This window comes from Perca fluviatilis, chromosome 11 (assembly GCF_010015445.1).
Source record: "Perca fluviatilis chromosome 11, GENO_Pfluv_1.0, whole genome shotgun sequence".
NCBI lineage: Eukaryota > Metazoa > Chordata > Actinopteri > Perciformes > Percidae > Perca > Perca fluviatilis.
Genome location: NC_053122.1, coordinates 34,076,604 through 34,102,625, shown reverse-complemented (window position 1 = coordinate 34,102,625; position 26,022 = coordinate 34,076,604). Strand labels below are relative to the sequence as shown.

The following is a 26,022-nucleotide window of genomic DNA, read 5'->3' as shown; positions in this document are numbered from 1 at the left end:
TCCCTTTGTCATCTCTTCATTTGTGAAAAACCCCAACGTGGCTTTATGTTGGCGAAAATGTGGAACTATTGGAGACACCACACATATTTTTTGGGACTGTCCATCAATACAAGGATTTTGGGATGATGTTAAAAAGGAAATTGATATTATTTTAGAGATAGATATCACTCCAGAACTAATGTTGTTTTTGCTGGGAGCCATACCTATAGATCTATATAATACAGATCAGCGATATATACTTAGGATTCTTTTATTAGTAGCAAAGAAAATGATTACAGTGAACTGGAGGGATGTAAAATCGCCAACAATAGGTCAATGGGTCCAGAGACTGAAAAATGTATACAGGATGGAGCAAATGACGGCAAGTCTACAGCTGACTATGGACACTTTTGTGCAAAGATGGACTTGTGTTTCAAGGTATCTGAGGGTCTGATGGATGGGATGATATGATACAATACTGTTGGGAAGGGATACCTATCTAAATTCCTTTTTTTTTTTTTGCTTAGCTATTATTTACAGATATCTACCTCTCTGCCTGTTGTTATTGTTGCTGTTACCATTATTATTATTATTGCTATTCTAATTTTATTTAATCTACCTTTTTACTACTTTTTTACGCACTTAGTTCTATTTTGCTTCATATTTACTTATTTATTTTAATTTATTTGTACTCTTATTGTAACTTATTTTGCCTGTCATTTGTTTATTACATTTATATTGCTGTCAGGAAACGTTATGTATAATGATTAAAATGTTTAAATAAAAAGTTCAAAAAAAAAAAAAAAGTTCAATATACTGCATGCAAAATACTATAGTAAATACCATAAAAAATAATGTATATGCATGTATTTATACACCCATTTAAAAGACTACTTTGTGAAGTTAAGCACACAATCTAGTCGTTGCCAGTAATTGTACAAAGGTTTAAAATCTCACAAAATATAATGTTGTGTTCATTTTCAGGTTCATACTTGTATTTTGGTTTTCTACGAGAGCAGGTTCACATGCTTTAATGTAAAAAAAACCTCTTTATTTTCCTCATACTGTCTGTCTCAGTATACCTGTATTGACCCTCTGCAGGGGCGTAGCACAAAATTCTGGGCCCTGTAGAAAGGCATTTTCTATGGGCCCCTCCCCCGCATCCACAGCTATTCATTCTAGCATCTTTTTTGGCCCTCCTCACATGAGGGCCCTGGGTACTCAGTCCCCTTTTCCCCCCCAGTCCGACGCCCCTGAATCTCTGTCTGAAACACTCCATTTTAGCGCCTGTCTCTTTAAGCCCCCCTCCTGAAAAAGCCCAGTCTGCTCTGATTCGTCAACGTTTCCGGGTATTCCGCATCTGCGCTCTTGGCGTCTCTGCACTGCCATTGCAGCCGGGGAATAACCGTAACAGTACTGTGGCGGCACTTTCTATCCATATATAGTATAGCTGTGACACCACAACCGTACAGAAGTCCTGACGGCTCGTTTAAAGGCACAGTTTCTGAGTACGGGCTGTGTGCATTTCTGTGGGGATTGAGCGTTTTGATACTTTAACATTATTTATATAGCACCTCGACCTGCTTTATAATCAAAAAAGACAAAGACCATGGAAAAATCACTTTTTACAACATCAGACCTTTTTTAAACGAGCGTGCAGCAGGCTTGCTGACTTCTGAGACAGAGGTGATAGCAAGTTTCTCTTTTATCTCTTGGTTTTCCGCCAAATCCGATCCCCAGACAAGTATTTCTTCATGTGACATGTCAGAATAGTTTACCATGCCTTTAAAGAGTAACAGGCCAAATCGATTTCCCTAACTTTCTTGTCATTGATTAACAAATGTTTGCAGATAGTCCTTGCTGCTTTTGTTTACATGGGAACATCTGTGATGGCATCATTTCTGTTATTTAAATCCTCCCTGTTATTGATTACCTATTGTTTGCAGAGAGTGCTAAAAGGACAGTGGCCACATCAAATTGTGTCTTCGGCTTTCCTCTCTCTGAAGAGACTGCTCTGTGTGAGTGTTTGATTATTTATTCTGTCATTCAGCGGTAGCCTACTTCTGTCAGTCTGTTTGATACTAATACTCTCGATTAAGGACTTGACAGCCACAGAAAAAAGGTAATGTGTGTTTCTACCTTTGGGGATTTAAGGTCATAAACCACAGATACATATTTCATTAGAAGGAATTGTTTTTCAGTGTGTAATAATAATTAAAGGTATCACACAAATTCATATATAAAAGCAGGGCAATATCTGTGTTAAAGGAAGACATCTGAATGCCACATTCTCACCCCAGAGGCACTGCTCAGCTGATCATATGCCGATACTCTTACACAGTCTTATCAGACATGAGAAGGGTGAAAACATTTTAAAGGCCCTTTCAAGTATTTATGTCGCATTATATCATCCTAAAACATATTTCCAGCATATAGACAGAATGTTGTTTTTTTTCTGTTTGCGTGGGAATGTTTGCTCCATGTAATCTTTCTCCTAAGATACAGTATCGCCACGGGATAAGCTTGAAACAAAAACAGGAATTATTCGTGGGCCAAGAATGAATCCATGACCTCGGCCAAATGGGGCTTAAAATAAGCTCTGTGGTGACTCTGTAAACAGTACAGTCCTTAAGAAAGCCATGGAAAGTCTATTTGATATGCCCAGTAACTTAGTATTTTACAATTTGCAAATATTTCAGTCATAGACTTATACTTAACACGACTTAACATACACACTTTTTTGCAGGAGTTTAAGCAAGCGGGTGAAATTGTGTTATTTATTGTGAGCTTCAGAGGAGCTGGTAGTTCTCCCGGCTGTAGCTTCACAATCAACATATGTACGTGCGAGAAAGTTGATTCCCAAAAATGTCAAACTATTGCTCATAAAATGTTCCCATGAAAGATAAAGTATCTATAAACAGCACAGAGACCTATAAAAAAAAAAGGCTGGTACGGCTGTCTCTGACTTTATCTGATGATTCATTACTGAATTTCTTGTGTTTACTTTAATTGGACACTCGAATAGACATTACTGGTGTTTAATGAAGTCATGCATGGGAGAGAGAGGGAGAGAGTGGGTGTAATTGTTTGAATGGAAAAGAACAGATAAACCATGAGGAAGATAAACAGAGAGGGAGTAAAGAATGTGAATGAGAATATCTCCTAGGGTTGGCATTTTTAAGTGTCCAAACTTGAAAGGTGACTATTGCTTTACACAGTACCTCACAAGTTCATCTCGTTGACTGCCATTATGAGGTGCCTTTGGTTAATTATTAGGATCATTAGACACAATGGCCAACTTCTCTAATTGTGCTATATTGCCATATTGCCCTTTCATTTCATTGGGTAATCTATATTACTCTCATGTCTGTATGCCAAATATGAAGCTAGAGCTAGCTTATCATCAAGAATGGAAGCTGGGGGAAATGGCTAGGTCAGGCAACAAAATCTGCCTACCGGCACTAATGTTATGTTATATCAGGTTTGTTTAAGCTTTACAAAACCAAAATGTATAAACGTCAAGTTGTGGTTATACTGCACTATATTACGCAACCAAAACTTGACTTTTTTTTTTTTTCACTTTTTACAGAACCAGGCTAGCTGTTTTCTCCTGCTGCTAGTGTTTATGCTAAGCAAAGCTAACCACCTCATAAGCTAGCTCGGCTCTAGCTTCATATTTAGCGTACGGACATTAGAGTGATGTAAATCTTTTCTTTTTATAACTTTTGGCAAGAAAACAAATATGTGTATTTCCCAACAATATCTGTGTCTAAATTAACTTAATTTGCAGTTACTTAATATATATAATCACTCACTAGTCAGTTCCATTACAGTTGTGTTAAAACAGTCCATATTTCTGGACATGTTGATCACTGAGTATGAAAATAAATAAGTGACTGTGTTGCTAGAAATAGCAGACGTCCATTTAAAGAAAAGCAAACTAAATGTTTGTTTTCTATGCAGTGCCATTACCTAATTTTTTTTGCAAAATTAAAGGGACTTTTGTTCCTTCTGATTGAAGAAGAGTGACAATTATCTGTACATGTCTAAGTGTGTCTTTAGCTAAATAAAAGGCTGTAGTCAAGATGGTGCCTAGAACAGTAAATATGTAGAATAAATGGGAAGCGAAAGTGCTGTCCTTGCAGGCCGTATGTTCAGGATATATCAGATTCCCAGTAGCACTTGTTTATTTCCTGCTGCCGATACTTCATCTATGATTCAGGCGACAACGATCAATTATTTACTTTGCCACAGTAACGTCTGGCTCTACTCGTGTAGGACTTTCACTCAGACAGATTGAATGATCAAACATTAAAAAAGATGTCAGTTATTCTGTTCAGCAGTGAGTACATTCTAGATGCTATTCTTGACGTACTGTACTGGTAATGAATACACTTGTTAGTGGTATGGCTCAGTAGAATTTGTCTGCATGCTAAGTAAGTAAGTATAATGTGATGTAGCTTGCAACAGAGGTGAAAGAGGTGAAAATGCAGATTAAGTTCCATTAAAGAGGGATTATTTACTCAGCCTTGTGGATTGTAGGGGTAACAGGTGACTGTAGGCGCAGATTTTATCAAGGGGTTTCCAATATCTGGTAAGCTTACTTTCTGCAATTGAGCTTCTGCACAACTGTTGTCTCCCAGTATTATCACTTACAGGTCAACTACACAGTATTATTAAAGCTCGAAGGACAGAAATTGCCACAGTTAGCCATTGTGTTGTCTTCCCGTCAACCAGGAAGCTTTCTGTTTTTCTGGGTCAAAATTTAAATTTACATACTTATTTTCAACGTTTAGGTTGTCTTTTTCGACACTTTCGTCGCTTTTCCTGATGTTTTTGTCACTTTTTTTCCTCGGTTTTGTCACTTTTCTCAATGTTTTTGAAGCTTTTTCCAACGTTTTTGTCACTTTTTTCCCATTTTTTACTCATTTCCAAAGTTTTTGTCGATTTATTCTGCGCTTTGGCATCCACCCCGCCCCCCACGTTTTTGAATATTTTTCCAACATTTCTGTCACTTTTTTCAACGTTCTTTTATCGTTTATTTTTTTAAACGCTATGAAATTGAATCAAAAACCCAAATTCAATGAAACTAGTGAACTGATATTTATTTTACTTGTGAAGAGCGTTGTATGGAACCATCCAAGTTTAACCATCCCAAATTTCTGATATAGAAGCTTTTTGAAAATGGGACAAATTTGACCCGAGGACAACAGAAGGGTTAATACAAGCACATGAAAGGCATTACATTTTCCTGAACATTGTTTCACTTGTTTCCATCACCCGCTGATATATTGTACATTTAAGCTCCTGGAGTGGGCTTAAGTGGAAGCTTTGGCACAGCAGAAACCATCTGACTACACTCGAAGATGAAATGCCAATTCCAGTGATGAACCTGATGGTATCGCTCCTGGTGGCACTGATTCCACAACCCACACTGGATGAAGTCTTTCATTTTTGTTGGAGCGTGCATTTCTGTTATCATGACAGACTTGCCACCGAGGTCTACACTTGTTTGTGATTTGCCATTTCGATAATAATTAGAGAATTAGAAGAATGGGGGCATGACGAAAGGGAAAGCAGGAAAACCACCATCGTAAAATGACTTGAGTCATGTTTCAAACCCAGAGAGATCAAATGAATTCGGATGTGGCTTCATCTTGGCAACTAGACTCAGGATGTACATTGAAGCGAATGCATTACAATCTGTGGAAGTGTAAAAAAAATTTTTTTTAAATCTGTGCTTTTCCCTTCAGGGGTCCATCTCTTTACTGGGAGACCAACAAATAACTGTGGGCTTCCCAGACGTGGTTAGGGAATGGAAAATTTCAGCTCCTTGCATTGTTTTCTGTAAACATTGATCGTTTCCTCTTCGAATTGTGAGGTAAACAATTGATCCATGTGCCAAAGGCCATGAAGTGCTGCCAACTCACCAGGAGTCCCATGCCAGCTTTGAAAAAAAATGACAAGCCTATGAACCTGGAAAAACTTCAATAGGCTTGTGTGTCTGTGCGTATATCTCGGAGTTTGTTTGCGTATGTATTTCATTCTCCAGGATCCTGCTAATCTCCTGACCCCAGATGGAGAACAGTGGGTGAGCAGATTGTATATCCTGCTTGATTTAATATTCATAGATCGGTATGCTACTCTGCCACACAAAAATGGAAGACTGCACCCCCCCCTCGCCCCCACACACCCTCTCGTACCTTGGCTCTCAGCGTAAAAACTGCTTATGTAATACAAGGCCGTGTGAATGTCAGGGCACAAATAAAACCGTAAGATCCGAGAGGAAAACTGAATTAGCAGAGTAACCCGAGCAGGTGTGACGAACAGGACTATGGATCTGCTGCCATACACCAATCTGCTGTGAGCAGCCACATGATACTGTAGGTCCCACCTGCGCTTGAGGATGACATTCAGGGTGTGCCGCATCTTATCAGAGCAGAGTATAAGTCATTCACATATTAAAACTTGTATACTTTGGATATCGTAATATGGCTTAAGTTTGTTGTCTTTTCCTGTTTTTAAAGGCTGCATTATGGTAAAGTGATGTAACTTCCCAGACTGTTTTAGCTGTTCTATTATTTGCCTTTAACCACTTAGCCATTATGTCCACATTATTGATGATTTAAAAAAAATATATATATCTAAAATCTAGTTGTGAAAATATTTTGTTAAAGCACCAGTTGTCAACCCTACAACATCATTGCAATATCAAAATCGATGTATTTGGTCAAGAATATCTGATTTTCTCCATATCGCCCAGTCCTACTTATATTCTTAGAAGCTTGGTAAACACAGGCAGTATTCAGCAGTGACTGTTTGTGTGACTATACCTGGGTTTCTCTGACTTCATGATGACCGAAACTGTAGAAACCACCTCCTTGGATACAAGCTATTTAAATACACTCAACAAGAGTCCAAATACAAGGCTGTGACAAACAGGCTTGTGGATAAAAACACTATCATCCTGGAAAGTATCAGAATGAATCATGTAGCAAAAGGGCTTACACTGTAATGATTATTTGTAGTCCTCAAAGGGATAATTAGAGCTTGAAACATTTCAGGAAAAGCACTCCAAACTCGTGCAGAGCCACCAAAGACAGTCACTGGTTGTATGTGTTTTCTATAGTTAAGACTATATACTGACTGTCAATACTATTGAAGGTCTGTTGGATGTTGATATCAGTAGTGGAAGAAGTATTCAGATCCTTTACTTAAAGGACAGTTCCGGCGCAAAATGAACCTAGGGGTTAATAACACATGGGTAGCCTACCGAGTCGTCCGTTCTCTGGGATATGTTTTCATGCTAATCGAATGTGACCAGTTTTAGTGTGAACTGCTAATTAGCTTGTAATTAGCTTGTAACGCGTATACAGGCAGGCGCCATCTTGGGAAAACAGTCACCAATTGAACGCCGTGCAACCAGTAACCAGTAACATAGCTCGAGCAGGGCGTTCGTGGTTTGACTGGTCATGACTGTTTTCCCCAAGATGGCGCCTGTCTGTATACTTGAACGGTACTGTCTTTTTAAATCTTTTAAATAAACTGTCTGTACACTTACAAAGTTCTGAACGCTACGGTTTACATGTAGGGATCCTCATTATGCTACCGTGAAAGTGTGGTGCTATTTTGAGCATTGTTAGTGGTACAGAAATAGAGATTTCTTTTTACTTTATCAGTGCCCCGACTACTAGCGTTACAAGCTAATTAGCGGTTTGCGCTAAAACTGGTAACATTCGATTAGCATGAAAATATCTGAGCACGGTCGACTCGGTAGGCTACCCATGTGTTACTAACCCCTAGGTTCATTTTGCGCTGGAATTGTCCTTTAAGTACTCTGTTACAAGTAAAAGTCCTGCATTGAAAATATTACTTAAGTAAAAGTGTATCATCAGGAAAATGTAGGCTGGACTTGTAGGCCTTCAATATATTGGTAGTTTAATTTATAATAAAACATTGTATTGTGTTAACTACATGTGTGTTGTGTGCAACAATCGTATTTGTAAAGTAACTAGTAACTAAAACTGTCAGATTAATGTAGTGCAGTAAAAAGTACAAGGTTAGAGTAGAAGTAGAGAGTGGCATGACAAGAAAAGACTACAAGTAGCTCAAATTTGTACTTAGTAGGCCTAAACTATTTGAGTAAATGAACTCAGTGACATTTCACCACTGGTTGATTTAAATACCTTTGAGGATTTCAGAAAATGCAACCATCAAAGCATGCCATCTGTGCAGCTTTCAATAAAAAAAAATAAAAAAAGTTCTGAGAGCACATACCAGCAGTTCAACCTGGTCTATTAGATTTTTGCATACAGTATATAATTGCTGCAGAGCCAAAAACCATGCAAACTATATTGCGATGTTTATCAGCCGACGTGGGGTGACCACGTGAAGAACCAGGTGAAAAGGTGTATTCAGTGAAGCTCTGTTAAATCGGGATTGAGCATCAGAATTGAGGGAGATACCTCATGTGACTGCCGCTGACAGAAACTGTATTGCTGTACACTGGTGACATTGTTGATGGAGGGTGTGTGCTTTTCCTTCTGTCAGTTTTGATTTGACTGGAGCTGGTGGAAACCACGCAGTCAGACTGGTCGTCTTGTGCTTCTAGAGCCAGGGCACTTTCACAGATTTCATCACGATGGCTTGGAGAAGAGGGAGAACGCGGTTCTTTTATCGACCGAGCCATAATTTCAACTAAGGCTGGGATTGTTTCTGAACCGAGGACTCAAGAAGAAAAGGAATAAAAGGTGATGTCTATAATTAGCCTAATAAATTTGGAGATGACAATGAAACGTTGCTACGCCGTGTTTCAGTCGACAATGATGGTGGTGGTTCATTTTGGCAAACCGGGGGTCCGTGGTTCTAACCTCCGCTGGATTACCAGAGCATTGTTATCTTGTCAGACTTGGACACACTCCGCTGTTACATACTGTCATTTATCCCACATGTGTGTGGACTGTTTCGGCCATGGATTGCGCTCGGTGCTGTACCTAAGCGTGTCTGGCCAGAACATTTGTTGGTAACGCTGCGGGCCTGCCGACTGGATCAAGGCAAATTCTCCACTATGCCAACGTAGCGTTCTTAGCATAGCGACTGGCTAAGCTAACGGTTCACGGTAGCCGCTTGATATTCGCTCTCGTCTTTTCTACAGTTAACGTACCTGTTTGTAATTTATCTGGTAATGTCCATTTTACAACTTTAGCGTAGCTAAACTGAACCTTTTCAAAGTAAGATAAACCCTCAGGTAAGCTTTAAGTAACGTTATACGTTGTAACTGGAGAGACTGAGGTAACGTTAAAGTTATAGCGTTGATTTATGGGACCTCAGAGTTCCGTTACGTTTGTCTTGCTAGCTGCTGAACTTCCTTTGCCATAAACTTAACGCGTAGCAAAATTGGTTAACTAGCTAGCTAACGTACACGATTAGTTACAAGAAGTAAAGACATATATACATATATAATGCTGTTGTAACCGTGCATAAGAACTCGCGACCGAAACCCGTCACAACCACTGATGTTGTGAGTCAAAACCAAAACGCTAAAGTTATACTGTGGGACTATTGCCAACGGTCGTAGTTTTAGCATTTTTCTGCTGCTTAATTACATGATTTAGTCTTTTTCTGTTCTTGGATAAATATACGTTTGTAATTTCCATTTCGTTTTGTAACGCTAATGTTGGACAATGTTCTGTCGCAACTTAAGTAACGTTAGTTGATCTAGAAATGCAATATGTGGAAATGAACCCAATGTTTTGACTTGACTCCCAGGAGTTGCAACTGGTCTTAGCTGCATGCTAGTGTACGTTTGGATACATTGTACTGTACTGCACAGAAAATACTGTAGAATGTATTCCACAGGTGTTTATTTTTCATTTGATTTGTTTTCCAAGCCAAGTCAAAAAGAATGATCGATCTGACCGGATGGCAGTTTGTCAGTTAACTTTTAGATTATTAACAATTTATTTTTAGTTAACCTTTTTAGAATAATTGGTTGATAAATTGTAGGCTATTGTATGTAAGATAAGTCGTAAAGTATTAACAGGTTGCATTTTATGTGAGGGGATAAATAGAGTATTAAGTTGCATTTTTTACCTGGTGGACAGCATGAACCGCTCATTTGAAATGCATGGTTTTGCAGAGGTATTATTAGAGTAGTGTGAGCTCAACTCTGCTCACACTACTCAATGTGCTATTTGCACTCGCCTCTATCAGTTCTAAAGATGGCACAAAGATGCCCCAGATGGAAATGCTGTGTTTCCCAAAGCCCAAAATGACTACCTCAAATGTTTTGTCCAAAAACAGAAACCAGGAAATACTGACATTTAAGAAGCTGGAATCAGAGAATTTTGACTTTTTTCTCTTTTTTTTCTCTCCTAAAAATTACTCAAACTGATTTATCGATTACTCTTTGCAGCTCTAATTTAGTCGATCATCTTTTAACTGCCACCCAATTGTTGCTTGCAAATTATTCTTGGGTGGGTTGGTTGCAATGAGATTTTTCTGCTTTGTCTGTTCTAATTCTGTACAGAAGAATATGCCTGCATGTTGTTGTCTTGCATGTCAGACTACACCCCCAATCAGATAAAATTCCTTGTTTGTGTTAAACACTGAACTATATCACATCTGAGACATTCTGTCCAGCATTTTGTGTTCCAAACGGGCCTGTTTTTTTAATGAAAGCTGGTGACTCCAGATAAGATAAAAAAAAAAAAAAAACATATCTGGGGTTAAAAGCAATTGCACAGTGCTAGGTTACAGTTCCTAAAGATGGTAGAGGACTCGAGCTAATTCGCAGAGTTTGTTCAAAACAGAAGCCAGGCCACAAAGACACACAGATGACCAATGGGTTGTCTTTCCTGCTGTCAGGCGACATGTAGACTGGACAAGATTACTGCGTGTAGCACGACATGTTTTGCTGAATGGTCCATATCTAGATCTTTTTTTTTTTTTTTTTTGCCTGAAGCAGGTTAACTGAGAGGTGAAATTAAGTGAACGTGGCAGTCATTTTTGTGTCACCGTTAACTGAATTAACAACAATGATAGGGGAACTTAGACCCCCTTTCATCTTATAACTGCCATGCTTTCTGCAGCAGTGAGGGTGTGGTTTTCTGTCAACTACTGAGAACATTTGGAGACTGCGGTTTTTTAACGGATGCTTTGGACCGCTGATAAGTAGCAGTGCGTAGTCATCCTTACCACTGAAAAAAATGAAATATGACCAGAAAAACTGACTTTCTGCTCCCCCTACTGATAAAGTTTATCAAGATAAAAAAAAAAATTAAACTAATTATATTCTTCTCAAAACACGATTGAATAGTCCTTAAACCTACATTGTGTGATTTTTATTTTATTTTTTTTTTTTTTTGAGTTGATTCTTAGCAAAACCCTCTTTTGTTCTTTCACAAATATGTGCTGGTGTATACAGTGTATACCCAAAGGGAAGATACTTCAGATTCAACCTTGTTGGAGTCAGTCTTTATTAAACTACCTTCCATCACATTTAGCCTACCTACATTATATTTTCTCTCTTTTTTTTTTATTTTTTATTTTTATACATACCTCTCTTAAATCATCCTAGTTCATCCAACCTGTCTTCCACGTAGACTCCACCTTTACTTCTTTCGACAATCCGTCCCTGTGTGTGTTTTTCTTTGCTCTTACTGTGTGTTATCGCCTTGCTGGTTTTGTCAGTTGTCTTTCCCTGCTGCAGACAGATGAGTTTCTGTTGCGGGATGTATAACTGCTATGTCCCTGACTGTACCCTCTTGTCATTTTAGGTGCCGTCCTGGATGGTGTGCCATGTGAATGACTGAAGACCATGAAGACCCCACACAAGCGGCTGCTGTTCATCCTGTGCGGCATAATGGTCGTGGGCTTTATTTACTTCTCTTCCCGGAAGCTACGTCTAGTATGGGGCCTGAAGCCTCGTAAGTGACATCTTCAGTCCGACTGTTTTGTATCATTGAATAATCCCCTGATCATCCATCTGTCACAGTACCCTTGAAACCTACTCGTTATCGAGCAAACGTATTCAACACCTGTCTGTGTTTTGCCTCTGTGTGCTGACTGCCAGTTTAACCGTCTGTTTTCTTTGGGTTTTATTCTACAGTCTCTCTGCTGAACCGTTAGTATGTCAAGCTGTGTGTCGGTGTCTCCAAACCTGTCTTGTCTCTGATACTAAATTAGTTTTTCACTCCCTTCACCAGAGCACCGGATGTGGTGGGGAAGAGCTTAATCAGATTTCTGTGTCCAGGCAGTGTTAGTTGCTTCACGTCTGCTATTTAAAAAGCAGCCCATTCGGGTTGTCTCACAGATGGAAACCTACTGCCAGCCCTCTACCTTGGCCTCAGTAAGAATACTTATGTGTTAACCAAAAAGACGAAAGCCTTTTCTGACGCGGTCTCAAACGGCGTACTCATTTTCTCTCCTCTAGATAGGAGTAAATGGCATTTTAAGATTTCCACGCTTGGATGATGAAACAGTTCCTCGAAAAGAAAATTCAGTTTTGCAATACCCTTATCTGCACACTGTGAAGGCACGTCTTCCACTTTCCACTTAAACATACCATTATACCGTAGGTCATACTGTGTGGGCACCGTGAAACAGCTGTTAAAATCCAGCAGAGGGGGCTAAAAGATTTCTCAATTTTTAAACTTTTCTTTTTTACCTGTGCCTACTACAAGAGTATATTTTCTAGGAAAACATTCTCAGGGAGCAACTTTTGGCACAGAAAACGTTACAAATGTCAGTATTTTTCATTTCAAAGGTTCTACTTGGGGCTTTTTATTCCTTCTTATAAGATGGTATACAGGAAAAGGGCAAGTGAGAGGGGACGACATCATTTAGACATGTGTCTCACGCCTTAAATGTTCCGAAACTCTTACATGGTGATGTCAAGTTACCCTGACAATTTGCCTACACAGGGCCCAGTACTATTTCTGTAAATTCCTCCTTGGCTCAAATGTGAGGATGGTGTCTAAAGATCTGAATATACACTGTGCATTATGAAATTGATGAGAACATTTATTATTGATACTTAAACAACCGATGGGCTTCTGAAGCAGTCAAGCCGAGGAGATGAACATTATACTGCAAAAAAAAGTAATCTCTGTGAGAGAACTTATTGTGTAAAAGTCGGAACAAAATGTCTTACCGGATCAGAAGGATTCCGCAATGTTACTGTGTGAAAGGGCTACTGAGTCAGCACTGAGTAAGCTTTAAATGTGATAAGTCATTGCTAATGAAGTTTGCTGGAATATAGAGAAGTCTTTCAGTAAGACACCCGTCCAGTTTTGATGGCGGGAAATTGTGTTATACCGTGGGTGCCCTGAAACGGCTGTTGAAGTCAAGTTTTCCACACACTGCAACTTAGTTTCTGTCAACCTTGGCATTTCAAACCGTCTGTATTGTTGAACTTGCTCTGCTCCTCTACCATACAGTATTTGATGTACTGTTGCAGTATTAGAGCTGGGTATCGTTCCAAAATATTTGATACCAATACCATGACTTTGATACCGGTTCCTGAACGCTACCTTTTTTCGATACCAATTTTATAAAACAAAAAGAAATGACAGCATTACACATTACAGCACAAATCATATTATTTTTCAGCTCCTACTGCGTGAGCTCTCTCTCATTACCGTCTCTGTGTAATGTAGAGTTTTTCCAAATTCCAAACCTAAGATTTTGGTAGAAGCATGCTGCGTGCTTATTGGCTCACTGCAATGATGAGATTAAGGCTGAATCTCATTTCTCATCTTACCCCTTCGTCTTACCCCTAGCCCTTGTCCCTCAAAACAAGGGGTAAGGAGTAGGGGTGAAAACATACCCCTATGAAATGAGACGCCACTTGGTTACATCATCATACATACTTCGTCTGTTTGCAATAAATATTTCTATACACACTGCATGGTGTGTTGTATATCTGTTTCAGTTATCACCGTTTTGAATGTTATTGATGTTCAGAAACACTTTCTTTGTTAACAAAAAGCTCTTTATTTCCCAAAAAAGTAAACTTAACAGGCAAAAACATTATATAAAAATATATTATTTTTATTGTTCCTCCGGCGTCCCTGCGTGATACAGGACGGTATATGTAAAGCACGTATCGATGTCTCCAAAGCAACTAGTGTTATGCACTGATATCAAACGAAATTCGCTGCTAATGGAGTTTAGTTAACACTGTAGACATGCATGGAGTCCATTCAAGGCAGAGAAATGCGGGACTGTTTTATTTAATGTTAGCATTAGCATAGCAAGCTAGCGATTTTTCCCACACCAGGAGTAATTTATATAGTTCTATTTTATAGTGATCCATTATCTGTTCACAAAATGTTCTATGTTCTGTGCAAAATGTTCTATTAAAGAAAAGATAGAAAATAAATATTTGTGTGCTGTAAAGTGGTTAGAAAAAATGAAATCCGAATCGGCTAAAATCAGTATCTGCTGGCCTAGAAAGTTGTAATCGGTGCATCTCTATTAGGTATTGAAATTGGGTATTGAATGAAGAGGCATCTTTCGATACTCGATACTAAGGACGCAATTCGGTCGGTGCCTAAAAAGTATTGAATTCGGTACCCAACCCTATGCAGTATGGTCCACATTGTGGTTGCTGTGGCAAACTGCCTGACACAAATGAGTCCAAATAGCGCTGTAAGTTTCTATATACTGTGACAATATAGTTTACACAGATGACTTTCTTTATTTTCCCACATAGCTGGTTTTGCGAAACTAATTATCTAGTCTAACAATCTCTTTACAAAATAAAAAAATAAAAAAAATACCTTCCTCTTTTTGTGTGTTGCATCACTGACCCAACGCCTGAGCAACAGATGACCTGGGCTATGGTCTATATCAGCAAGCCATTTCTCAAACCGTGGCCAAGGTCTCTGTGTAACAAGGCCAAGGTAAACTGCTGATGTATTCTCAGCTCTGATAGCCAACAGCTGTCTGAGCGCATTCACCGTCTCTCTCTCTCTCTCTCTCTCTCTCTCTCTCTCTCTCTCATATGTAGCCTACACGCTGAGCACTGAGCTATTCCTTAAAGGAGCTTCCCCGGTCTTTTAACACGACTATAGCCTGCCAGAGCTTCCTGTATTCGGTCCGAAAGGCCAAACCATCCCAAAAATGTTTTCACACTATAAACGAACCGGACTAGGATTGCACGATATTGACAAAATGTGACAACAACAACGTTTGTTTCGCTTCTCTGATTCATTCCGTTTTGTTGTCTCTATTTCTTCACTTGCACTGTCACTCTGTTGAAATATGCAAACAAACTATTGCATTCTTATTCTTATTCGATATATTGCGATAACGATATTGAGTCGCTATATCTTGCACCCATAAACCGGACCATGGTTCAGTTTGATCCGGACGGAGACTACCTCTTTTGGTCGGACCAAATTTTCGTCCTTTGGTTCGGACCACGGTTTCACACCTGTAGTTTTGGTTCGGATCAAAACTGAAAAGTCCGAAGGTCCGGTCTGGACCAACGAGGTCGGTGTGAAAGCCCCCTAAATTCCGCATCGACATTCATAACTCCGAAGCGGTGAAGTGAAATGCTTTCAACCTTTAAACTGTCTCCTGCATGGAATTGAAATGATGTTCAGTCAGTTTATTTGAATAACTTTGTTGACTACCCTGAAGACAGCAAACAAAGAATGGAGCTTATTTCTCCCTGACTTGAGGTTCAATAGCCCAAAGCAAAATGAGGAGCTTTGATTGCAGTGGGGAATATTGCCTTTCTGCCTTCCTGTGGTGCCAGATGTTTGGCTTAAAGAGGGTCAAAGGCGAAAGAGGAGCATACGGATGGGCTCTCGTGCCCTCTGCCCTGCTCAGCTTAGCTATGCCGTCCCACTGAGAGGATCAAATCTGGATGATCTCTCTTCATCATTCTTGAATTGTAGTGAGAAGCCGTTTTCTTATATGAACTCCGGACAATGTCCGACGAATCGGGTGCAAGGTTGCCATATCGCACACGTAGCACATAACCGGAGATTGCCCATGTTGGCGCTTTCTCACTTACTAGAACTACTCTGGTTTGGTTTGGGAGAGGGGTGGCGCCTGGGTAGAGCGTGAAGGAGGCAGGGTGTGACGCGGATTACACCGCGGTCGATAGCCGGTTCGTAATTTGGTCATATGACCCAAGCGTTTTGCCGTTCCTTACAGTGCTCATATTAAGCTCATTTTCAGGTTTATAATTGTATTTAGAGATTGAACCAGAATAGCTTTATAAAAATATAACATCACATATAACATAACATAACATAAATTAGTTTTTTTATTTTAACACCATATTTTTGTCGTACTGCACATTGTGGCAGCTCCGCTTTTCACCCTGTGTGTTGAGCTCTCTGTTTTAGCTACAGAGTGAGGCATCGCACTTCTGTCCCATCTTTGGGAGTCGCACATGCGCAGTAGATACTCACTTAGTCAGTGCTTGGACACAGACATTAGCAACGGGGAGAGTGTAGACTAACGTGACTAGATAGAACTACGTGCGAAAGTTACGGACATGGCGGCGGTAGTTCAACCATGCGTGTTCGAACCAGAATCAGATCCTGAAGAAGGCGGGGAGTCTCCTGCAGAACCTGAGACTCAGAGAATTTAAAAGTTTCGGGTCGATTATGTAGGTAGCCCTGCCGATTTTGACCAGCTCACCCGGAGACTGAAGGCAGGACACATTCAGAAACCGTATCTCAATCAAGACAGCATGGATGTTTTTTTTCCTTCCAAGTTTGTATGCATGTGGAAGCACAAGAGACACAAGATAACACCCCAAATCCCAGAACACTTACCCACAAGTTTTTGAATCTCGTCGTCTCTCCAGTTATATATTTTCGTGAGTGCGTGCGTGCGTGCGTGCGCTTGCCTTGCCAGCTATTTTGGAGTGTCAGGGTCAGAGCAGGTTCATGTGGCCATTGTCCTTCTGCTGTCAGCTGGAGTGGATGTTTGACTCTTGTAAGGCTGTAAGAGTGATAAAAGGCCCCTGTCCACTTTACCTGTGTATTTTCAACAATAGTCCAACAATTGACTTTGCAGCTGTACAAGTTGTCACTTATGTTGTTAATGAAGCACACTTTCTGTCGCCTCCAGCTTGTCTCAAGTGGCAATATAGGCAATTATACAACAAGTTAGACTGGGTAAATCCAGCTTGAGATGCAGGGGGAAATCAAATCGCCGGCAGATCATTACATTTTTCTATCCTGCTTCCGTTAAAAATCTGCGGGAACCAATCACAAACTCGCTTATCCGTCTGGCGCGCTATTGGCAGGTTTAACACGATGACAATCGAGAAGCGATCCGTTTTGTTTACATTCAACATGGCGGCCACCGAAGCGCAGCAACCGATTGTCGGTCTGATTGGTTGAAGGACTATCCAGTTGCACCCAGAGGCATTTGAACTATGCCCGTTGATCACGCCTCTTGTGCAGTAGAAAATACAGAGCAGACACCCCAGACTAATGTTGACTCTTAAAAGATTGAGCTTGGTCTGGCGATAGCCAGACTAACAAAAAATTGTTCCGACCACGCAATCTGATTGGCTGACTAGACGCTTAGAACATGCTCAAATCAGCATGAAAGCACACCCACAGACGTTTGAGTACATCATGCTGCTCATCTATACCAATATTACTCATTCCAGAGTTGATAAAACTGTTTTTGAAACATGTTGTATTCACGAACCAGAGGGGAACACACAGAAGCTCTCCAACATATTCATATAAAGTGATTCATCGGATTCAATGAATTGGTCTTATCATACGACTCTTGAGTTAGTGGCCATGTTTAGATCACATCAGCTGTGCCGGTGAGTCGGTGACCCGGCGCAATGTTAAAAATGGCTCCTACGTGTAGTTCGCGGGCATAGTAGCTAACGATCTACCCATGTTTTGTTTTTCTCAGAAGATATCGAAATTACAACACGATTGAACTAGCAAAGCAGCTGTGTCTTAATATGTGCGGTAGGCTATTTATTTAATTTGGGAAATCCTACGATCTCTACAAACTTAATGTTAGGTTAAGTTGGCTAGCTGGGGCTAACTCAGAAATCCTCTTTTTTTTGTAAGCAAATTGGCCCACAATATGAATACAGTTTGATTATATCCATTTTGTTGGTAACTGTGTGTGTGTGTGTGTGTGTGTGTGTGTGTATTCGCAATATTACAGGAGAGGGTAACTTCAGTGGTGCCAATAATGACGAGAGAGCACACCTTCGTGTAATATTGCTTAATTGCAATACAACTGAATCTGTAATCATGTTGTGAGACAACTTTGCGAGTATTAAACAGTGATTTGATCGACTGTCCCAGTACAGCAGGGGAGAAATGATTGTTGACCTTGTTTAACAAGTACAGTAGTGCAAAGTGTTTTTATGTGTTTAGAAACCAAAACATGTTGTTGCCTTGTATGATTCATTTGTTAGTGCGTGATCCAAGGACGGTGTTTTGGTCACTTGACAACAGGTTTTTGTATTTTGGAAATACAGTCAGTATATTGGGCGGTAGTGTATATGGTCAACATGCTGTGGTATACAGTATGTAGGGCTGTGTCGGTAACCGTATCCCCGCAATACCGGCGGTGTCGTGCCCCTACCGCGGTGATGACATCCTCACCTCCATCACTGCATATTCTTTTTATTTGTTTTACTTTTTGCTCGCGGAAGTCACAGGAGAACGGATATTGCGTGATATGAAATGTAATGAGAGCAATAATCATTGTGTAGTTACCCTCATGGTCTTCTGTGACAGAAGACCATGAGGGTAACTACACAAGTTACCCTCAAGACAGAAGTTCTGTCCTACATTCAAGAGTTTATGGGGGGAGAAAAAAAACGCTAAGTTGCTCGTCACTTCAGCTTTGCACATGAGGATGGACAGTCCATTGAGCTGACGTGGACACATCAACGTTAACGCTGCAGTGTTCACCATTGCACATTAGCCTAGCAGCTAGCGGAGTTTCCTTCTGCTTATAATCCCGACTGAACGGCACGGTTGAATTTCGGCCTGCATGCACTTTTTGTAGCATGCTAAACAGAGCAGCTTATATTGGTTATATTAGAGAGAGCAACACATTAGTAGACTGCCCTCTCTGCTCTCTGTCTGCTCGGCAGCTTAGACCGCTGTGCTGCGAAGCGTCTGCCTTTGGCGTTGTCGGAAAACTTTTTTTTTTTTCTCTTCTTTTTACTTCATTGACAATAGAGCTTTCTGAACTGTCTGTGAAATAGATCAACGGAGAGGAGAGAAAACACAGTAAAGATGTCATTGCTGAAATGGAAACGCTGTGCTAAGGGTTAAGGCGATGTTTTTTGGGGGTAACGCCATTCACTTTACCGGCGATAAAATTGACAACCGATAAAGCCCACTGTGTCTTGAGAAGCTCAAGCTTGTTGTTTTTATTGTTCACTTTTTAACTCACTTTGCATCATCTTTACGATCTCTTTTTTTTCCTCTCGCTTTTCCTCACAGCGGCACTCATACGCCGATCTCCGTTACCGCTCGCTCTCCTTGCGCGACCACACGGGCACCGACGTCACTCACTTAAGGCACCCTGTCATTCTCGCTCTAACTTACACTAGTCTCGTAAGGGGGTAGTGGTTAAACGCCATACCGCGGTGATATGTTGCTTCGTCACCGCCAGGGGCGATTCCAGGATCAGACCTTTAGGGGGGGCTCGGCCCCTAATGAGAATGTGACACGGATACAGCGCCTTGCAAAAGTGTTAACCCCCCACTGCTAAATCAGTAATTTCACTAGATAACAATGAATATATGTATTTATTATTATAACAGAGGATAAATGCAAAATATTGAGCATATGAAAAAAACTCAGAAAGTCCCTTTATGGACTACCAGAATCAAATGAAATGATAATGAGGTGTAAACAATAAATAAATAAAAAATAAAACTTTCCTTGACTGTGTTACAGGTGCCTAGCATTGGCGACAGCGACACAGGATATTAAACCTGTTTCTTAGAACCTGTAATTGTTTGCCCTCTGTCAATAACAGACAAGTTCGCAAACTCCTAACTTGAAGCACTAAAATTGATTATAAAATTTTTTTTTTAGGGGGGCTTGAGCTTAAAAGATCTAAAATCGCCACTGGTCACCGCGGTTAAAAAAACAAACACCCGTCGGGCAGTCGGACTGATCAGTCGGCTGCCGTCGGTCCAAAAAGTGCCTCGGAACACACCGAAGCGACGGCGACTTGAGTGTACGTTCTGCACGTGCGCGAGACTTAATACGTCTCCTTAACAGCAGGTGGCGCTAATCTGTATTGTCGGCCCAAAAAAATGAAAACCGGAAACAACGAACGCGTCACGTGGGTCTGGCTTCTCCCGAATTTCGACGCCGACCATAATGGCGGCTCGTTTGGAATACGATCTCGTATTTTTATGAAAATAGTTCACCGAAACGTGTTTCTGAAAACATTTTAAGCGAGAAATAGGCCGTGTAGTTGCTGAATCTCTCTGTTTTTGTTTTGAACGACAAAGGTCGGTTTGAAAGATTTTCGTCAGATTTTCAGAGGCGTTTGTCACGCTCATCCCGCTCGTCATTTCCGGTAAGCGTTTTAACATAAGTGCACTGATTCGCTAGTCACGGGCTAGCGCTCCACCAATCAGATTGCCCATTGAGTCCGACTGCCCACTGGCCGGTTCAGCATGTCAAATCGGCCCAAATTTAAGGCCGACGGCTCCTCCGACGGACGACGGCACGGAACACACCGAACCGACTCGCGTCACCGACCTCGCCTGACTGTCCGACGGCCAAAAATCGGGTTTGTGTGTCAGGGCCTTAAGAAGTTTGTGTCAATAATGAATCTACAGCAAACCAATTTTTTCGTTTGCCAACCAATCTTTTTTGCCGATTCTCTTATTGTTTTAGTGTTTTAGTGCAGTGTTTTGTGTTTTAGTTTTTAGACTTAGTTGAAACCTTGGTTTTACATGTAAATGGTGATTTCAGATGTGTTATGTAATGTGGACATGACTTGCATCTAAACTATTTTACACATCACTTTTTAAGTGATGATTTAAGGGAGTGTTGTGTAATTTGAGTAACCAAGCTGTTCCAAATAGATGGGCCTACACGTGTGGTTGGGTGACTTGTCCTCTTCGACATTTGTCAATGTGGTGTACAACAGTTGCAACACCCATCACTTCAGTTTCCCAACAGCGTCGTCCCTTATAATAGTTCCCTTTTGTTGCTTGTAACAGGAACATCACACTTAACACTTAAAATTAAGCCACCAGCCAAACTGCTAACATTTGTGCCAACAAGCCATACCTTTCAACCCTGATTTCTTTCAACTTTTTAAATATAAACCACTGAAATAGTTCATAATTTTGTTGTTGTGACATATATCAAGCTGTGGGCTAATAGTGATTCTCTGTGTATGTCTTTCAAAAACAATAAAATGAAGAATGTTCTTACACTGCTCATAAATCTATAAAGATATACATGAGCTTTCTAAGTGAGTCAGCAGTTGCTCAAGTAGCGTGCTCTAAATGTTCCGGACCACAGCTTGGTTTTTAACATTAGGGATTGCCTTCTCTTGTGGTCATCAGTGATCCGCCTATTCCAGTTTCAGCTGGAATGGAGTTTGACGCTTACTAATTGGGGAATTGGATCTGCCAGAAGCCCTCCCATGGAGACGCTGTGTTGTGCTTGCAGCCCATTATAAAAAGAACTTTACAGAATTTTACATTTGCAGACAGGGTTCAAAATTAGTCTACCAATCTACCAAGTCACATGCTGTTAAAATATGTAGGTGGCTGGTCTATACACCCACCAGCCAAAATGAAATCCAATAGTAATCTATTGAGTGGCTGTGATCTTTTTTTTTCAGTGTCTTAACCCCCCTTTTGTTTTCAGAGCGTGATGCAGCAGAGACAACTGTAGTCCTGACTAAAGGGGCTGAAGTGAAAAGAATTACAGGTAGAGGCACTCTGCCTATTTATCCTGGGTGTCAACTATTGTCAAGCGGGTGATTTTTACGCTGGGCTTTTGAGGTTTTTCTTCCTGGACTATAAATCTCTGCTAACAACAATACAAGCTTTCCATTTCTTACTGCTTACTACTACCTAACACCATTGTTTGATCACCAAAAATGTTTGTGCTCATTCCCTCATTCAGTTCTCATAGGCAGCTTTCAATGTACCACTGCCATGATAACCTCAAAAACACCGGGTTGGCTCAGTGGGTAGAGCAGGCGCACATATACTGAGAGGTTTATTCCTCGACGCAGAGATCAAGGGTTCGAATCCGACCTGTGATGATTCCCTATGTCTTTCTCCCCTTTCTCACCTAGCTGTCCTGTCAAAATTAAAGGTGGAAAAATCCCCCAAGAAAATCCTTTTTATTTAATAATAATAATAATAATAATATAATTTGTTTTTTTTAAACACAATGGGGGCTTTTTTTGCAGTTCATTTTCAACCTCACTGGGCTTTCCGCCTATCATTTAAGATTGAGATTCAGCCCAAAAACAAACAAAAACAATGGAAACCTTTTGAGTGGCTGGTAAAATGTGAACATTCACAAGCCATTTGGCTGGTGGACCAAAAAGTTAATTTTGGACCCTGTTTGCAGAATTCGATGCAGTCTTTTTGTCACAAGGCGCATTTGTCCTTGTTCTGTTTTTGAAGAGGGCTTTGTAGTCTCCGCCGTGATAAATCCTCAGCGTCGGGATGAAACCGCACGGCAGCTGTGCTCTTGATTGTTTCAATAGAACGGAGAGGGACCTGTTGGTATTTCTCTCTCCGAAACCTGTGTGGGGGTTTTCTTTGAAGCTAACCCCTCTTCCTGATCTAAAGTCCTCCGTTTTTTTATTTGTTTTGTAAAACGATGTTAATGATTAATCCGAAAGGGGATGTGGAATAGAAATGTGCAGCAGTTCCTGAAATCTTAATCGAGCTTAATAAACGCGGCTTTACGCACGCTCGGAGCGTGCGTAAAGCCGCGTTTATTAAGCTCGATTAAGTCCCAGTCGCTGTGGGTCAGCCACTGCAGTTAGCACATAATTTTACTGAAAGAGTGAGAATCTCTTCCATTGTTCTGTAAATCTGTAATAAGACGGCCTTGTGTGATATTGTTACTATATGAATGGCACTGCTGTAATGGTAGACATTAGAGGATCAGCATTCAACCTTTTGTGATCTTTTGTTTCTTTCTGTCTCTGTCTGCCTTTTGTGTGCGTCTGTTATTGTGCGTAGCCACCAGCCACAATCTGTGTTTTGCCGAAGCTGATGTTGAAAACGTGTATTATTTTTATTTATTTATTTATTTTTTCAAAGATTCTGAGTACTTTGGTCTTGGTTTATAGTTGCTTCCTCAGCTCCACAGTGCTCCTTTTTTTTTTCAGTGTCTCAACCCCCTTTTGTTTTCAGAGCGTGATCCAGCAGAGACAACTGTAGGCCTGACTAAAGGGGCTGAAGTGAAAAGAATTACAGGTAGAGGCACTCTGCCTATTTATCCTGGGTGTCAACTATTGTAAAGCGGGTGTTTTTTTTGTTTTTTTTTACGCTGGGCTTTTGAGGTTTTTCTTCCTGGACTATAAATCTCTGCTAACAACAATACAAGCTTTCCATTTCTTACCGCTTACATCTACCTAACACCATTGTTTTATCACCAAAAATGTTTGTGCTCATTCCCCCCTATTCAGTTCTCATAGGCAGCTTTCAATATGCCACTGCCATGATAACCTCAAAAACACAATGGGTGCTTTCTGCAGTTAATTTTCCACCTCATTGGGCTTTCCGCCTTTCGTTTAAGATTGAGATTTAGTCGGTTTTAATCCCTGAATTTTAATTCTAGCTTCTCCTCCTTCTCCCTTCTCTTACTCAATCATTTCTGACCTTTCCAGTTGGCCAAATTCTGACACAACAGACTGAGCTCAAACAGGGCTAACTGACCATTTTGTGTTTCAGAGTTGGGAACGGACATCCCCGTGGGACGAATAGTAGGCCCAGGTACATCTGCAGCCCCCACCCCCCCCACCCATCCTTGTTGTCCTTCCGCCATTTAAAATGACATTTAAAAACCTTATTTTTTTATTTTATTTTATTTTTTTAAACCCAGCAATACTTCAGCAGCCACATTTGGGTTCAGAGATTAGCCATGTTTCCCAAAAAAAGAAAGGAGGAAAAAAAAAAAAAAAATTAGTAACACATCTGGTTGAAAAGGTTGGCCAACAGAGAGAGCGACATGTTTTCAAAGTTAATTCAAGTTGCTGTATTAATAAAGTACAGAATTTGGCACCCATGGCAACTTGAGGAGGAATTGCACACGTGCTCAGTCATGAAGCTGCAGTGTGATCCAACACTGCCCTCTGTTGTCATGGCCCGGTAACAAACTAGTTGGCAAGAGAAGCAGTCAGCAGGAGTTTTGGTGCATTACACAGTACAGTAAGGTTCCACGGACCAACTTACTGGTAGGAACCTGCCGCTTTGATTTCTCCCAAGCTGCCTCAAATTGGCCTTCTTTGGCTGCTTTATGCTTTTATACACACACACACACACACACACACACACACACACACACACACACACACACACACACACACACACACACACACACACACACGCTCATCTTGGCTGCCTTGGCAACGTCCCCATTCTCCCAAACAGTGCTCGGATCCTCTCCTAACCAGCTATCGCGCATTCCCACTGTCCGTTTCTTTATCTTTCTCCTCCAGCTTCTCTGTGAAGACGCGATCCGCAACCACAGGAGTAATGCCACGCTCTTCCTACTTTCAACTAACGCTCATGTTAAACGTAGTTCTCCGTCACTCTTAATTCCAGCATTTTACTGACAGAAATTGAAATATGTTAACCGTTTGTTAATCTGTAAGTGCTATTATAGAATATAAGACATAGATACCATTAAATGAAGCTTCAAATTTCTCCATAAATATTTACCTCTGTGCTTCTCCGTCTTCTGCCTTAACGCTTCACCAGGCACCTATTGGCTGCCCCTCTGGTTGTCCATAGGTGATCTCTAACTTAATTTTTTATTTTTTTTTAAACTGAACAGATTGTTTTGGCTGGCTTCTCCCTAATCTTGCTTGTTTGTCACAAATGCTTAATTCTAATGCTTTGTTTTTCTTTCCCATTCGTCATTTTGTTTTCCCTGTGAACGACACACAGGTTGTTTACAACTACAGCCAATGAGCTGCTAGTTGAAATCATGTACATTGGACGAACAGCACTAATGACCCGGCTATATAAAGTTCCCACCATGCCGTACTTTCCGTACTCCATTTCTCTTCTTGTCTTTCTTTTCCAGTGTATGATGAGCAGGGCTTTCTGCTGAAGCTGGACAAAAAACTGTGAGTACATTTCTGTCATTAAATGTAACATGTGTTTAGCTATTCTCTTACCATGTACTGCGTGGGGGTATTTTCTAACTTGTTATATTTAGAACAGCTGAATTCCCAGTTTGACTTTGGCTCCATTAGTTTAGATATGTTTTACAGCTTGTTCCACTGAATGCATATCCACGCAGGTTCTGGTTGATCAATTGGGGAAACATGAAAATGTAAACCTTGGACCAATTAACCTCATTTGATTCTTTGTTTTCTTTTTTCTTTTTTTAACTAAACACATTGCATCTCGGAGTCCCCCCTCCCCCCCCACCCCTCCAGAGCAGCTGTAGTTTGTCAGGGAGAGAACATGCTACATTGAGTCATTACGCAGCTGTCATTGTGTCAGCGTGTCCGTTGAGATGTGTATAATTCCCTGAATTGGTTTGACACTCTTGCTCTAAACTGCCACGATAACGCCCCCTTCTCCGGCCCTGCCATTACCGTGCAGGCAACAATTATACGCTCCCATCACCCCTCCCTCCCCCCACCCCGGCTCTCACAGGACACGTCTGTCGGCACTCTGCGCGCACACTGTAAGCACCGTGTCAGCACAAACTTTAAGGTGGTTTTCACATGGGCTCAGTTGATCTAATACAGCTCCTTTTTTTTTGTTTTTTTATGACATCTACGGTGTCATTAATTACTCCATGAGAGCACATGCGTACAATAGTGCAATTCATC

General features: G+C 40.7%; 1 protein-coding gene across 11 annotated transcripts in view; it reads left to right on the top strand.

The window, feature by feature from the left end:
* The first annotated feature begins 1,959 nt into the window (after window positions 1–1,959).
* st3gal3b (ST3 beta-galactoside alpha-2,3-sialyltransferase 3b) overlaps window positions 1,960–26,022 on the top strand; it is a 54,669-nt gene continuing 30,606 nt past the window's right edge. Inside the window, exons 1-6 of one of the 11 annotated variants that reach the window (XM_039815368.1) lie at window positions 1,960–2,101; window positions 11,757–11,906; window positions 21,852–21,914; window positions 23,366–23,428; window positions 23,906–23,947; window positions 25,263–25,305. In XM_039815368.1, coding sequence (XP_039671302.1) covers window positions 11,798–11,906; window positions 21,852–21,914; window positions 23,366–23,428; window positions 23,906–23,947; window positions 25,263–25,305 — 320 coding nt within the window. In that variant the 5' untranslated portion in view covers window positions 1,960–2,101; window positions 11,757–11,797. Of the gene's footprint in view, window positions 2,102–8,413; window positions 8,730–8,833; window positions 9,227–11,756; window positions 11,907–21,851; window positions 21,915–23,365; window positions 23,429–23,905; window positions 23,948–25,262; window positions 25,306–26,022 lie in introns of those variants that run through there. The other 10 variants (XM_039815370.1, XM_039815367.1, XM_039815369.1 and 7 more) reach the window with 10 other exon arrangements.